This window comes from Pezoporus occidentalis, unplaced genomic scaffold (genome assembly GCF_034315485.1).
Source record: "Pezoporus occidentalis ecotype Australia unplaced genomic scaffold, CSIRO_AGI_Poc_V1 ctg93, whole genome shotgun sequence".
In the NCBI taxonomy this organism is placed as follows: domain Eukaryota; kingdom Metazoa; phylum Chordata; class Aves; order Psittaciformes; family Psittacidae; genus Pezoporus; species Pezoporus occidentalis.
Window position 1 is genome coordinate 1,109,623 of NW_026916294.1, and position 16,994 is coordinate 1,126,616.

General features: G+C 35.3%; 1 protein-coding gene across 6 annotated transcripts in view; it reads left to right on the forward strand.

Annotated features, from left to right (window-relative positions):
* SPATA17 (spermatogenesis associated 17) overlaps positions 1-16,994 on the forward strand; it is an 81,133-nt gene that overhangs the window by 26,765 nt on the left and 37,374 nt on the right. For all 6 annotated transcript variants that reach the window (XM_062605970.1, XM_062605966.1, XM_062605971.1 and 3 more), the window contains one exon: positions 7,201-7,324. In XM_062605970.1, coding sequence (XP_062461954.1) covers positions 7,201-7,324 — 124 coding nt within the window. The remainder of the gene's footprint in view (positions 1-7,200; positions 7,325-16,994) is intronic.

A 16,994-nucleotide genomic window follows, 5' to 3' on the forward strand; every position in this document is an offset into this window, starting at 1 on the left:
GTAAATCTTGGATGTACCCTTTAGGCATGAATAATGGGATGCCTAAATGTATAATTATATGTAGCCTAATTAAATGTAGCCTGGTTTATATGATGGGCCCAAATTTCAGGCAACAGACTTTAATTCTGAGTGTAATTTTTGCATGCTATGCTAAAAAATGCCTGATTTGGAGGGAGCGTTGATTACTTCAAGCTTTTCAAGACAGTAAGAGATAAGATTTCCTACTTCTTCTGCTGTACAAAATAGGTCAATACATAAAAGCTCTCCCTGCCTTGCCGTTGTAAAGCCTATTTAATGTGAACAAAGTTTACCATTTTATTTGCAAACATATGCAGACTTTTATATGAAAGTAAGTGAAAAATGTGAGCTGGGGAGTTGAGCTCAGTCAAATTGTTTCATAATACTCTGAGAGGGTAAATCAACTTAGCTGATGACCTTTAGAAGTTGTAATGTCATGTTTGCTTTCTAAATCACATAATGTTGAGTATTGTAAATGTTGCCATATATTAAAGTAAAAGGAATACAGATATGTCTACATTGTCCTGCACTGCAGCAGAGAGATAACAGCCTAAATGAGTTCATTCTAGTACTGGGAACAGCTTAACTGTAGCAAAACGTATCAGTGTGCTTTCCTCTGGTTATTACAGTGCAGATGGTAGCATATATAGTCTTCTGGGAATTGCAGTGCTAGAAGGAAACAGATACTTTCACATGACATTCACTAGAAAACTTTCAATGGTATTTAGCTGTGGTAGACATCCTCTCTTGTATGCTGCTGGAAAAATGAAGAACATGCCCTCTTAGCAGTTTAGCACTGACACTGTGCTGGAAATGACCACTACAGCTAAACTGCTATCAGGATAATTTGTGTAAGGATTTTGTTACTCATTTTGGACCAGATCAGCTTTGTTACCCCCAGATACTAATTCCAGTGTTTAAGCTAATCAATCAGGCTGATTTTCCATGAAGGGGTCAATAGCAAACAGAAATGGAGTGAAAACATTTTTCTTGTTATGGTTAGCTTTAGTGGTATAGATTTGAGCATAAATAAAGTTGAACCAGGATACTTGGATCCAGTTTCTCAGACAACAGAAGCTTCTGTGTTATATTTACTCTTATGCTACATCCATAATGTGCCAGGTTTACAGTTTAATTAGATCAAAATAGTTAAGCTAACAAAATAGCTTTGTTTAAATCAGACCTTTAACAAATTATTTTTAAGTTCACAATGTTTTGTGCTGCCAATGGGTATGAGCTGAAGGATTTTTACACACAAGGGAAAAAAAGACTTTGGACCAATAAACTTGCATGTTTCCAGACAATGGAATCATTTGAAAAGATTCTATATTACCAAAAAAGTATTTTTTAAATAGATGTGAGGAAAAATTCTGCATGAATTGTTGTTTAAACCTTGATTAGAAGATTCTGTGTAATGGATTACTGAAAATACTTCCATTTTAGTTATAAACTGGCTCTGCAGTCAGTATTTTGAAAAGCTGTTGCCTTCTCTTCAGTAACTGTGCAGCTGAGGAAATTGGAAGGGTAAGAAGGATACATCAGTCTGTTCTTTCCTATCATCTGGTACATGCTGTGTCCTGATCTCCTGATCTGCACAAAGTATTCATTCACTGTATGCCCTTCACCACTCTGCTCACTGCATTTCCTGTGTAGTATATTGATCACATTGTGGACCTTGACAGCTGAACTGGTATGTCACTTAATTCCATTGTCAGTGTACACTATGTGATTAAGAATAGATGGACAGAGTATGTTCTACTATGTGTAAATTATAATGGGATTTTAAGGTGTTATGAATTTCTTTCTGAAAAGAAAAAAGAATAGAAACTATAGGGTGTTTTTCATGCCCACACATTACTTTTATGTATTTTAATTTTCTTCATCCTAAGGATTCATATTAGATTCCTGTTCACTGCAATGACAGAGCACTACTGTTCCTCCAGATTTGAAGAGAGTGTCACGATTAAGTTGTTGAATGGGTTGATGTAAACATCATTCACATTTAAAATAATAATAAAATAAGGATGTTGGACACCCCTGTGGGGTATGTCTCCTAGGCAGTAAGTTACCTTGTACTGCTAATAACTAACTGCCTCTTTGAGCATCTGTTTCACTGCAACTTCTGATCAAACATTTTGGTCAAGTGATGATAGCAGGATACACAGTAGTATATCTACTGGTAGAGACAAGTAAGTGGGTTGCAGAGCTGCTTTTTTCTTCTCAGTAGATCAGAGTGGGAGCGCTCAAACTATCAGAAAAAGGTTAAGGATGATCAAGCTATCTGATGGTACATAGCTAACCTAAGTATGTATATGTGTGCTCTGTTCATACTTTAAAGTGTGGAGCTCCCTGAAGTATTTTTATGTCCTTGCCTAGTCTGTACATTTGTTTATTTTTTCCGTAGATAGAATAGATGAAGTCAAACGATATTATCATGGCAGGGCATATTCCATTCTCACCTCCACCAATGCAATGTGAAATCGGGTGACATGAAGAGGTGTACTGATAGTATTGTCCCACTAATTTCATATTTACTTTCATGTTCTGCATTTGAGCATAGAGGATGATGTCTAGTTAGGAAGGTAAAATCAATTTAGGTTATCTCCATTTATGCTAAAGTTGCCTACTGCCTAAATTGCAGGAATTTGATGATTTGTGGTCTGAACTGTTTAAAATCACTATAACTTTATACTCTTCTGGTTACCCAAGGCAACTACACTAATTATTGATGTTCTCAGATGCCCTTTAGTTAATATTATAATTTTATGGTTATCTTGTTAAAGGACCACAGAATGCCAGTGAAAATGCAAACAGAATGCAATAGTTTGATAAAATTCAATAAATCTATGTCAGCGTGAATTCATAAAATGATACAATTCTTGCAGGATTATTAAAATCTGTATATTACTGAAATCACCACTCGAAGACCTTTCCAAAAGTGCCAGAAGCAATATTATATGTGTATTTTTAACCTTTATACAGACAGCAGGAGCACTGTCAACCGAATTTGCATCTCATAGCTGGAACCAGCACCACTGCCTACTGCATAATGAAGTATCAGAATAACAATAAGTTACCTTGACATATGAAAATGTTTTCTTTTCAAACTATATAAAGCAAATAATTTTCTCATTAACAAATCAACAGCTTCTTTAGGATTTGTTACTCAGGATCATTTTGAATTTTGGGCTTTGAGCACATAGATTGATAATATTATGTTTATTTTCAATTACATAAAACATTCCCTATGACAAGGAAAACACACTTTGTATTAGCCACTTCTTTAATAAAAGAAAGCACCCTAAACTTGCACCAATAAACACTGATATTCTTCTGTGTTGTTGAACTCAGTTTCAGGTCAGGATAAGATACTACATTGATCAAAACTTACAAAGGTAATCCGTAAAAATCTGTGTGGGAGAAACTCTGATTGGGCTAAGCTTATATGGGAAGCCAGGTTTGTAGGAAGTGCACTAGGTGCTGTTAATATACTGAGATAAGACTTAAGGTAGTAAAAATACTCTGTGCTAAAAACATTACCCTCTTTTTCAGTCATAGCAGTTTAGTAAACAGTACTGTACCAAGCAATACCAAAAAAAAGAATGCTTACCATTGCTCAATGAACCAAAGATACGTATGAACAAAGAGAAGACTGACAGTGAGTGTAAGGGTTTAATCCAAAGATCATTTAATTTCAACGAATATTCAATTGACTTTAATGGGATTTGGATTTATTTTCTCTGGAAATGCATACATGTAGAAGGTCACAAGCATAAAACTTCTCTGTAAACACATTTACATGTAAGCTATCTGGAATTCTAACACTCTTTGGAAGTTTAAGTCTTTAGTATCACATATGCTTATATACAGTTTTCTGTATGGTAACAGTGAAACCCTCTACACATACATAGTATGTTAGTATTAATCTGCTAATGTGTGAAATAGTATATTCATATCCAAATGCTTTCAGCTTCTCTGCTTTTTGCTCCTATTCAAATTCTTGAAAGTATGATAAAGGAGATAAAACTTTCAGGTTCCAGTAGCTTTAGAATAAATCTGTATTTATGCTAAAACATCTGTGCTTTCCGGTCAAACAATGTTCGGACTGCTACATACCCCTTATTTTGTACTGCCTCTCAGAAGGGAATCATCTTGGGAAGTATTATCCCCAAGACAGAATTGTCTGCATGTTCTGTACAACTGTACAGAGCAGTATAATTCATGATAGAAATATTTTATCACAACTGACAAAATGTGTAGGCTGCAAAAGTGTGTTGAAAATCATTTGTAGCTGCTTAAAAAACCTCAAACTTCTAGTCAATTATGGTACAGCATTAGTGAGGACATGATGACAATGAAGGATCATGATGATTTGGATGATAGTACTGTCTGAAAAGATCAGGAATTCCACTGGACTTCAATAAGTATTTTAGACCATATAATTTCAACAAATAATAATTAGTATTCATTCATTCAAACTAATCTGCTAAATTCAGATTAATGACAATGGGAAATATTTTGCATCCCATAATCATTATATCTGTGATGCCAATTTATATTTTTATCATTTCTAAATAACAATGAAATCCATATCCACGGCTGGGGAGAAGTGCATGAGTATGTGAGAACATGAATTAACTGTACTAATATGTTGATAAACATTTCATCAGTTATAAATAGTGACACTGAACCTGAATAGGGGACTCTTTAATCAAAAAGGAGCAAGAAATAGTACTAAATATGTAATATGGATCATATACTGATGCTAAAAGTAAAGTGGCATAAAATGAAAGAACAGAGTTGATACTGTATGCATTGTCTATTTATTCATTTGTTTATGATTGATCTATATAGAACAAATTGTTTCCAAGTAAAAATGCTTATGTACCTCCAAGCAGTGACTCTGAAATCTGTACCTTAAGGACAAAGAAAGGTCGCCAATCTCTCCAACTCCTAGTTCTTTGTCAAAAATGGACACGGTTAATGAGGTTTGTTTGGTACAGCACAAATTCTCAGACACAGATAGAGATCCTTTCAATGGAAACAAATTTGTTTGGCTTTACCAGGTTACTTAGCGATTAATAATAGCCTTGAGATGCAGGTCAGAAAGGTCATCCTCCCTGCTTGCCAGCACAATCTAAAATGTGCAGCTAGTCCGGCTCAGCAGGCTTTGAGGCCCCAAAACGCTATGCATAAAGTAAAACAGGCTATTTTCCAACTTCTTTTTTTCATATTAATAAGCAATTTTCAAGAGAAGGGTGGCAAAATGGGGGCCATGCCACTCTTAAGTAATTCATTTATTTTGCAATTTAATCTTATGTTGGAAAAAAATTACACTGCTGCAAAAGCATAGCATGGTGATTTTTAAACGTCAGTGTGCTTCATAAGTAACCTTGTGTGAAATATTGTATTAGCAGCCTTTAACAGTAAACTGCAACAAAAAGTGTGTCCAGAGAGTGAAACAGACCTATAGGTCTTTTCTGATTCTTTTTTTTTAATTCTGATTTTTAATTTTACATCTGAATAAAACATGTTCAACTGCTTAATATTTTACTTATTTTAGTTCATGGAAAAAAATTGAAAGACGAAACAAAAATTCTACATTGCAACTTGTATTTAGGGATGTGATTTCATGGGGTTCATCTTTATAGAGCACTTATTGCTCTTTAGCATGTTTTGAGGAACTAATATAGATTTCTGATAATTAAAATATCAAGAATAAGTCTGAATCACAATTTTAAAACCACTTTCAGGAGCAATATGACTTTCCCATGGGATTATTCATATCAGCAAGCTTATCCATGTGCATATTTTGACAGGATTTGACCCTTGTCCTTGAGTGTCTTATTTGGTACTCACTGAAACAACTGACACTACAAATGTGGACCTCTCTAAATAATCTGTTTTGTGGGAATACTGGAATCACCCAGATATGTGAATACTGTATTTTTCTTTGCTTTTTGTTTCCTCATAAACACACATGCTTAAAAAAAAAAAAAAAAGACTAGAATTTACTCACTTAATTAACTTTTAAACAATCTAAATGCTTGACTGAATATGCTTGGTGGCTTTGGCATACAGGTTAATTTGAACTAGCTATTTCATAATAACCAAAATAACAGATGTTAATCAAACTAACCTTTTTTAACTGGGTCAAAAAAATTCCATAACACCTGCACTATGCACAGTAGCATGGAATTTTGTTTCCTACACAACATTCATTCACTCAACTCTGCATAATTAATGGCAAGCCTGGCTCTATGAAAAAAAACATTGAGGAGGAAATCTACATCCATTTGCTGTGAAAGTTTTTCTCCAAACATTCAGTTAACATCGTGAGTTTTCATGTTCTTTGTGAGCTGGTATTCAGTACAGTTCCTTCTTTCTTTTACAGTGATATAATTTTCTATGACTGAATATTTCTGAATACACAGACCTATCCCTTTAGATAACACTATGTGTTTGCAAGCCTCTGTCATGCAGTGGCTCATGAGGAATTTACATTCATGTTTCTAGTGGTGGCCTGTACTGTTGCTGTCAGATCTGTGCAAGAAGCCTAATGCCATGGAAACTCCTCTAAAGGACATTGCACATGTAAAAGGTTTACATCAAGTTCTGTATGCCTACACTCTCAGCATTGCAGATGGCTCGAGGATCTAGGAGTGTATGTCAACTCTTATCCTGTGTTTACTGTCCTCTCTCATTCTATAAGATCTTCTCTCTCTGCAGATCAGAAGGAGGCATTGCAAGGTATTAGCTGAAACATAAGTGAACAACTTTTATTTTGAAACCATTTGAAGGAAAATCACTAAATTATAATAATTTGTGCTTAGAGAAATTCAAACTGAGATGATGCTGAAAGATAAAAAAAGGACATAAATGAATGCTGTTTTATCAAGTATAAAAATACATACATTAGCATATTCTTCGAAAGAGTAAGCAATATGAACTAAATATGCTGTTCATAGTTTTTATCATTTTAATCCTGTTTCTTCGCAGTTATATCCATGTAGAATCCTGCTGTTGTGCAACTGAATGAACTGTAATTTTACATTCCAGTGGTGTTAGTATACTGTTAATACATAACAGAATACTGTGAAGCTATAAAAGTGTTGAAGTAAAATAAAACATGAGCACACCTTTTATTGTTGTAGTATAATTAGCAGACTTATTTTATTACAGGGGTGAACTGCAAAAGTACACAGAAATGATGGAAAATGAAGAGAAAAGGAAAGACCTGGAAAAGAAAGAAAAGAAAAAGAAATACCAAGCCCGAAAGATGCATTACCTCCTTAGCACCAAGCAGGTTGGTGTACCTGTCCCTGACAGCTCATGCAAACCACTTGGGCCCCCAGCCTGACAGAGATAAACTAGCAGGCTGAATGGGACATGACTTGTTGAAAAGATAACACAAAGACACTACTTCGAGTTCAATTTAGTGCTTTTCTATAGGCAAGAGCAGGTACCATGACTATTCTGTGACAGTAGCTTCATAGAGGCAGCATCAGCACTGGTGGCAGAAAGAGTCCAAGTCAGCAGTTTGATCTGCCACTGTGATAACACAACATGAAGGGCATAACCTCGCTTTAAAAACTCATTTTGACTGGCTTATTGTTGTGTTGTTGCACTTGTCAAGAGCTAACAAGTTATTAAGCTGTGAAGGGATTTAATTTTTTTCCTTTTTTTTTCTTTTAATTGAGCAAATGCTGGGATTGGTGCTGTGTTCTGCTCAGGTTTAGGATAGATTGGAAGTGCAGGTTTTCAGCTGAAGCTTTTCCTAGGGCTGCCTGAATCAGCTTATTTAGCATGATTGTTTTCATATAGAAATGCCTCATAAATTTCAAGTATTTCTGCATTAATTTGCTTTGTATTGATAAAAGTGGTATATTTTTCTAAGCTTTCTTCCATAGGCTGCTTTACAGACAGTTAAATATGGTAGTAGATATATCTTAGACAAAATGGATATGGCTGGTAAAGCTTGTGAGTTTGCTTTTTTTAGTCCCCTTTTGTGAACTTATAAAAGATTTGGTGTCCGTAAGTGTTCAGTGACTGGTTCTTCTTCAGATGAATTTACATGCAATCAGGGAATGCTGGTATGATCTAAGTGTCTGCTTTTCATAGGTTGTTAATTGAAATCTCTGTGTAAGAACTGTTAATCCTAAACAATGCAGGAAAAATACCATGACACTTAGTGACAAAAAACTTAATCTTTCTGTCTGAGAATCAACTGTGATCTATCCAATAAATAAAAATATAGTATAATTAACTGGATATCAGTTATGAAAACTCATTTTATAAATCAAATTTAAGTTATTTTATTAGAAAAAGAAAACATAGTAAAATATTATTAGAGTATAGCATGACAAGATTTCTGAGTGGCTTTTAGATAGGGGAGCTAGTTAATAACTGAAAATAGTTCACAATAATTTATTTGTCCAAATACAGATCTAGAATACTAAGAATAATCTGTGCAGTGTTTTCATAGCGTTATTACTGCAATTCCCTCCCCTTCCTGCCATGCATAACAAGGTGCAGATGGAGCTGAGCCACCTTATGTATCAAGGCTGCAGTTGTTCAGGCAGGTTATATGAGCAGCATTGCAAAATACATATTTGCAATAATTGTTTCAAATGTATGCAATTGATAGTTTTGAATCTTTTTGTTTTTCCACAAGCAAAAAGAGTGAGAAAAGGGTGTTTACTTGTTGACAGAAAAGAATTAAGGAGTTGTTGCTTCTCAGTTCTAGTCAAGAAGGACATGTCAAGTCCCATTCTCCACTCCCTATAAGCTGAAGCCAAGAAACCCATCTCAGAAGTGTTACAATTTAAACAGGGAGATTATCAAACATCACAGTATTGCACAATGTCGCAGATGATACAGTGATCCTTTCTGGCCTTACAGTCTGTGAATCCTTTATTGACTACAGAATTTGCTCTTCTTATTCCACAGGTAATATAGGTATTCATCATATTACATATATGTGTGTGTGTGTGTGTGTGTGTGTGTGTGTGTGTGTATAGATTGTGCCCATTCCTGATTGCTAGCATTGTTTTACATGTCAAAAAGTAAAAACCAAGAGTGCTAGTGTCATGAATGTATGTCTAGTATGTATGTAATAACATGGACTATGATGAAGTCAATGTGTTTTGGCTTTTTCATTAATTAACTTGCTATTCAAGCATTTAGTTACTGCATAAACTGTTACCTTTATAAAGAAAAAAATGAGGAAGAAATGGATATCAAACTCTAAATTAGTATGCATTAGTTGTTGTTACTGGTAGCAGGTATATACACATAGTCATACATAGCCAGATGTGAGCTTGCTTTGATTACTTTCCAAGCCAATCTGCAGCTATAACGTGGGGCTCAACACAAACCAATCGGCCCTGTTGAGAGCTATGGTATATTAGCTCAAGAACAGACAGCTTACACAGCTCCTGATCAGCTCAAAATAGGGGCAGAATAAGTGTGCATATGCTTTAAACTCAGGAGGAAGGAGTTTGATCTGCCTACAAGGTATTATATAGGCACACCTACTTTTGTTTTGCCTGCAGTCCCCTACATTTTTGAAGGGGAGGTGTGTGTATATTGAGTACCATTGCTATGAGACTGACATTCAGGGAAATCACAGTCATAGAATCATAGAGTGGTTTGGGTTGGAAAGCACCTTAATATCATCTCATTCCAACCCCCCTGCCATGGGCAAGGGCAGGGATGCCTCACACTAGAGCATGCTGCCCAAGGCTCTGTCCAGCCTGGCCTTGAACACTGCCAGGGATGGAGTATTTACCACTTCTTTGGGCAACCTGTTCCAGTGCCTCACCACCCTTACAGTAAAGAACTTCCTTCTTATATCTGACCTGATCTAAAATCATTTCATTCAGATTTTAATTTTTAGCAAAGAATTTTAAGGAAAAGAAAGTTAAAACAGGGTATTCATATAATCAATGATTACTAATAGTAGTAATTCTAATTGACAGTTACTAATGATATTAATAATATAATTACCAATTGTCTTTCTGTGAAAGAACAATGTTATGCATCCTGCCAACTTGAAAACACAATTTTTTGCTTTACTAAAAGCACACTTTTTTTTTCCAGTAGTACCAGTTGTACCCGTGCAACACAAATACAACCCGATTTGTAGGCATAAAAGTGGGCTTAAAAAAAGAAGGTTTTTTTTTTTAATTTAAATTAATTTAGTTGCCAAATAATGTCTGGAGAAATAAAGCCTGAGCTCTAAAACATCATGGTTATGAAATACTGAGCTTTTAATCAACTTGCTATATAGGCCAGTAGTGTCAAAACCAACTCCAGTAGCATCTTACACGCATGAGATTCTTTTGTTTGATTCCTATAATTATGAAAAAACAAAACCCAAACCCAACAGTCAAGTCTGTGTTCTTCTTATCAGGTGGTGAATTATGTTGTCCTTTCATTCACTGGTTGCTTGTTGCAAGAAATTCCAGTGTAAAATACAGCAGGAATAGATCTGGAGGTGGCAACTGCCCAGCTAAATCCCATTTTCAAACTAAGATTCTCTCTATTTCAGATTCGAAAATGTATGTATATAAAGCAATATTTCCCTTGTCTGTTTTTACCTTAACAGCTTGATAAATTCCAGCTTCATGATGGACATGATAAAAATTGCAGTACAAATTTAACAAGCCTTTGTCTTTGTAAAGAATATTTCTTCTCATTCCTTATCGGTTATCACACGATAGAAATAATAGTGCAGGTGTGGTTTTTTTTGTGGGTTTTACCTGGTTGATCATGAACTGCATTGCAATTTCTTATTGCAGCACGAAACATGTAAAGTTTTTCTTATTAGTCCATAATAACAATATGCTATTGCTACTACAGTGGTAATGATCCCTTTTTTAGTTGTCATTAACAAATGAGCTACTTATTAAACGTGGTTTTGTATTATAAACATGTTTACTTATGTAGATTATTCTTCTATGTCCCTGTACATCCCCTTTAAATAATTAAATAGGTTCTTACTTCTGCTCTTTGTCATATTCTCAAGGCTGACATTTGTAGGAAGGGCCATCCTTTGCAAAGTGCTAACAAATGGCCTTTAAAGTCAATGGAAGATAGAATTGCTGAATAAATTGATGGCACTTGGTGGAAGTTGGTATGAAAAGCTCACATCTGGTGGATCATGTGTTTGCATGATTCTTGTCATTGATATTTCCAACCTTCAAAAAACCATAACAGATGTAAACATCTAAGACAGTGAAAAGTTCTAATTTCAACAATGAGAACTGAATTTTTCAGTTCTTTCTCTGTGTAACACCCATACTCCATAAGCAATTCTACTTTAGGGTAATAGGAGTCATTTACCAAACTTAAGTGGACTCTTGATTAGGGCTCTTGAGGATAAAGGTAGCAAAAACATGCCCCAAGATTACTTTTTAGCTTTTGTTTCTCAAATCAGTTTTGTTTTGATTTTCTTTCGTTATTGTCAAACTCAAAATTATAACACCTGAGTCAGTTGTATCAGTCATTATGTCTGTCAGTTCATAGAGTTAAATATTTAAAATTCAAATTCTATTCAATGCTGGGGTATTTTTTAATTACATTTTTTCTATCAACAGAAATGGCAATTTGTAAGAATTACACTGATTGTGTATGTCCCCTTTGTATGCTACTGGAAATCAGGAGTTAATTCTGTTGAATTCAGGTGTAAATGTTCTAAGTGAGGAATTAAAAAAAAAAAACACAAAATCCTTCCTGGAGCAGGTTAATGAATATTCAGAAACCACAACTGATTTATATGCTTCTAACCTAATGTGCTGTCCTGTAAGAACTTGAAAACAATTGGTCTGAAATGACACTGTTTGACACCCACTCTGTGTGCGGACACCTGGCAGTTTTATTCTTATAAAGGTGAGGACTCAGTGGATAAAGCTCTGGCCTTTGATCTTCAGATCCACAGTTTAAGAGACAAGGCTGCAAGTTTGGTCATTTGAGCTCAGTCCCAAGTGAACAGTCCACATCACAAAATGATTATACGTAATTTGTTACTGCTGGCAGTGTCTGTTCAGGAAAGACCAAGGACTGAGCTAGCATGAAGAATGAATTAGCTGTTACCTTTTGCATGTTATTTCCTCCCTCTTTACTGTTGTAATTTTGTTATCCTGTCTCAAAAACATTCCAGGGATGAAATTATCATTCATTATGACTACTGATACTTCCTGAAGATGAACTAAAATGGTTAATTTTTGATTGTTTTTTAATGTAGGTTTCCCAATCACTGAACGTCCCCACCTATCCATGGGTGTTTAATATACACTCATCACTTCTCTGCCAAGAAGTCTGATATTTCTGAGGTCTTTCCAAAGCTTGTACCATAAAAAAATCCCATTTAAAGAGGAGAGAGTGAGCTTTCCTAGCTCTAAGGCAGGCTTGCAGCTACATTTAAATAGCATTAGTATATAAAGCACTTCATGCCACAGTGTTCTGTTTTTATAAAACATGATTTCCAAAGGATTCTCAATTTACATTAAATCCTTGTTGCAGTACTCGTGACATGTATGTTTGATCAGCTAGCCTTCTTCATGTATTCACTTCCAGCTTGGAAGCCAGATGTATCAGTCCGTTCACAGGTATTCACTGCGGGAAAATCGTTCAACTCTTGTGCCTCATGGGGCACTGTACACACCTTCTCAGTTCACTTGAAAGGAATCTGAGTTCATGTTGCTTAATGTTTCTGTCATAAAGAAGGACAAAGTAAGGTAAGCTGCAAGCAGCCAGTAACTGTTTGTGATTCTGGAAGACATTATACCTGAACAAAGAAAAATGTTTCTGCCTAGAACTAATATTCCACTAGGTCTGAATTCCAAAAATTAACTTTAAGCGATTTGCATGCAATCAAGAATTGTCATTTCTCTTGGAATTTGGGTCTAGTTCTTGCCCTTCAGGATTATGCATCCTGGGAACAATCATGACTGTAAATCTGCTGTTAATCACAGTATCATGTTGGTGTAAAAAGAAGTGCTGGAAGCCACCATATACCTGGTGTGCATTCTGCCAAAACCATTAAGGCAAAGCGTACAACTTCTGTTTCGCTCATATCCTTTTCAATCAGCCTTTCTTTCTCTCTAAGAAGGGTGGTTGTCTCCCTAGAGAGGGCAAGTACAATTAAAGCCAAAACTACGGTGGCAAACATGGTGAACTTCATGCCCAGAAAGGGGTAACTCTGTAGATTAGGGAGTAATGGGAAAAAGCTGGGGAAGTGCTATTTGCTGATACCATAATCTGCCTCCTATAAGAAATAGATGGCTATGCACAATTTCAGATGTATTTCTTCCTGGTGTCAGTGAGCAGTTCTTCTTTCCCATTCACTCTTGCCCTAAGTCTCATTCTAGCTCAAGTAGTGAATGAGAGTGCTTCCAACAGAAATCAGTCATTTCTTTCTTTGTCATACTTCACAGAAAACAAGATACTTGCATCCTATTTTTAAAGGTAATGAGTGAATGAACTTAAAAAATGAATAATTTTCGGCATGTTCTGTGACAGTATTGCAAACTATTTTTCCTAAAGGCTGCTTATTATAAAATCATTTCAGTTCATTTGATAACTGGGTAACTGTGCAAAGAAATGAGAGTTTACACTGAAAAAATCACCTGTCGTTAGAAAGAGCTTAACAGCAATAGGATGTAAAGTTTGAGTGCTGTTTTGTGATTGATCCTATGCAAGCTGGTTTCAAAGACATATCCATGTAGACATGGCAATATTTCTCAGAGCTGCTTCTAAATAGTTTGTTGCTAGTCATGTCACTCATACTAAGCATATGTTATTATAGCACAGTGGCATCTCTGCATCTACCATGTATTGAGCATTCAGCTCAATCCAGCATTAGTCATTTAAAAATCCTCTAGCTAAAAGGTCCCTGTACTTAAACTGTCCTTTTCAGCACTTGAATTGCATAATCTCTATTTGTGTGGATTTTTTTCTAGACAACAAACTTGCTCAACTCCTGTGGGCAGGATTAATGGCAGAGTTTAAAGGGCAAGCTGTGTGATCTATCAAAAGTGTACATGCTGAGATCTTAGAAAAACATGACCACATATTGTGTATTACTGTCAATTGGGGTGGCCAAAGGGCTGGATTGCTGCAGAGTCAGAAAACTGGTAAGACTGAGTTTCATATTGAATGCTGGCTTTGTGTATGATGTGACACACACATACAAGAAAGAATCTATATTGCAAGGAAATTACAATGTAGTGCAAATATCAGCTAAATAGCTCACACACAGAGCCACATTCACACACATTTGCACAGAGTGGAACTCCACTGACATTCCTGAAATTGTTACTGGTATAAATGGGGTTGATGTGTAGTAGTCTATCTGGTGTTTTTGTAAGTGTAATGTGATGTAGGGTCTTTCTCGGGTGATTTTGAAACTATTATATCAGAAGTACATGCTAAATAAGAAATAAGTGCGTATGAAGAGAGAGGTTAGGAACAGCTTGGGAGAAGTCATGAAGATAAAACACAATATTTCTCAACAGCAAACCTTCCTGTTGATTAAGAAGTGGTGCTGATGGTATCCTTGCTTTAATGAGACTTCAAGATGAGTGATGTACACACCAGTTCTTTGTTTTTCAGCTCTTAGGCAAGTGAAGAGTATGATGGTAAAGTTCTCTCATTAACTTGCACAGTTTATTCAATATTCAATGCCTTTGTTCGGTATCTAAGAGGTACTGTTAATTTGGGAATTGTGTCTGTCCTGCAGTGGACATGATAAAACCAGTATATCTTCCCCCATCTATTGTTTTCTTTGCTTCCAGTTTTTCTTTTTCAACAATCTTTCCATAGCATCTTAATATTTTTTTTTCTTAGTACATCACTGTTTTCTACTCATTTCTGACTACCTGTACAAATCTGACTAACATGGTTCTGCTCCCTCTTCTTCATTCTTTCCTGTATACAATACTATGACCATTCATGAAACATTCACCTCATTGTATATTGGTCTCATTGAAGACTGCTTTGTTAAATACACAGCCACTTTTTGACTATTTAGTCATTGTCTAATTCTATAGGTTTACTACAGCAAATTGTTTAATAAATCTGTCAGAACCTATGTCTGTGAGAGAAGATTCACAGGTAAGCACAATGCAACACATGTAAGAAACGATAAAAAGCAATGAAATATTACATTGCTTAGGTGCACCTATATATTTTTGAAGAAGTGAATGAATTCTCTAATTAGCAATTATTTAATTAAAAAAGGTATTTTCTATATGATTTCCATTGCTATCTCTTAAGAAGGGCTTCTCCTGTCTTCTGATATATTGTAGGTAACTTCTGGTGTACTAAATAGTATAATTACAAAAATTTTTCTCAATCCAGTGAGGAGTGAATTTCGAGTTGCCTTTTTTTTAGAAAGCTAATCTTTTCCATTATGAAAACAACAGTAGATGGGAGTTTTAATTTTAAATATGTAAATGATATCACACATTTAAAGGCTCTAAAAACTTCTGACAAGCACAAGTAAGTTTAGCCTCAAAATAATCCTGTGAAATAAGGAAATTCTGTGTATTCATACGTGGTTATTGATACATGGAAGAACACCATCACCTTCAGAGATTATTCTTCATACTAAGATCTTTTGTTCCCATTTATACAGGGTGGTTGTAGAAACAGGTTGGTTTTCTGAGATTCCTAGAATTTGTATATAATCCTATAAGCAATCCCAGCACTTGAAGAAAAAATGGTAACAGTAATGGAATTTCTCATTCCTATTTTTAAGATAAATTCATTCAGCAAGTTGAACTGTATTTTTGTGCTTGTTTCAAAATCACTTAGAAGTCAAATGAGAAGTCAGCAAAAGAACTTGGAGTGGTTTATGTCTGTTTTGTGTCTTCATCATCATATTGTTTCCCATGTCATCACTCCCTCATTCAAGTTATTATCCCTGATCTAGTCAAGTCATCAAGAGCCTGCATAAGAATTAGATTTGACAGAGTAAGCCTTAGTCAGAGAGAGAATCAATGAAAAGTGGATACATTTGGGAGGTGCCTCTGCATATGCTGGGCTGCTGTGTTTTGGGTGTTGTGCCACAGCAATCCATGCATTAAACCAAGAGTTTGTTTCTCTTTTGTCTCTTTGCCAAAATACAAAAGCAGTTGCTACCTGTTTGGAGACTCAATTACAGTTTGGTTTCCTGCAATGAACTTAGTGGTGTGCAGGCTTAGAGGTTGATTTTATGGTCTGTGGCCAGGGTACTGGACTGCAGTGTTTCCTTAACACCTCATTGTATAGTCCATAAAATTGCAGCTGGGTTTACTTATAAAAGTGCATTTAAAATGTGATTACACTATTATTTTGATATCAAGCAAACATTTCATAGATGAAAAGGACTGAACCAAGCTTTACAATCTGAAGGCAAAATAACAATAATTAATGCTCCTATTACTTTGTTGAAACAGAATATATATTAAGCAGGAGACAGGTAATTAATCCCACTTGAAAGAACATGCACTACTCATCACTCATTTATGAATTCCTCATTCTCTGCATAAAAGCAATATCTCAAACAAAGCTAAAATATCTTAGGTACAATGATAGGCTAGGCCATCCAATTCTTTTTTTAGATGAAATTCCTGAGAGTATATTTTTATAAGGATTATAGGATCAGGCCTAAGATCAGTGAGAACTGAACCTACATTTATAAAGCTCAGTGACATTTTCCCTCTTGTCAGCCATGGTAAGGAAATTTTACCTCAAACTGGAATGTTAAACCACATTGCTGCATTTCCCCAATATTTGAATAAACTTTACACTATTCTTAATTTTTAATATAAAAATATATTTATATTGGTTTAAAAATCACGGATTATTCCTAGTAGAATATATTGTTATGTGGTTTAAACATTTTGGTCTTTCAAATTTGAGTTCATGGACATAGTTTCGTTATAGTTGTTGCTAGAACAGTATTTGCAGAATTTTTATCGATGGCTCTT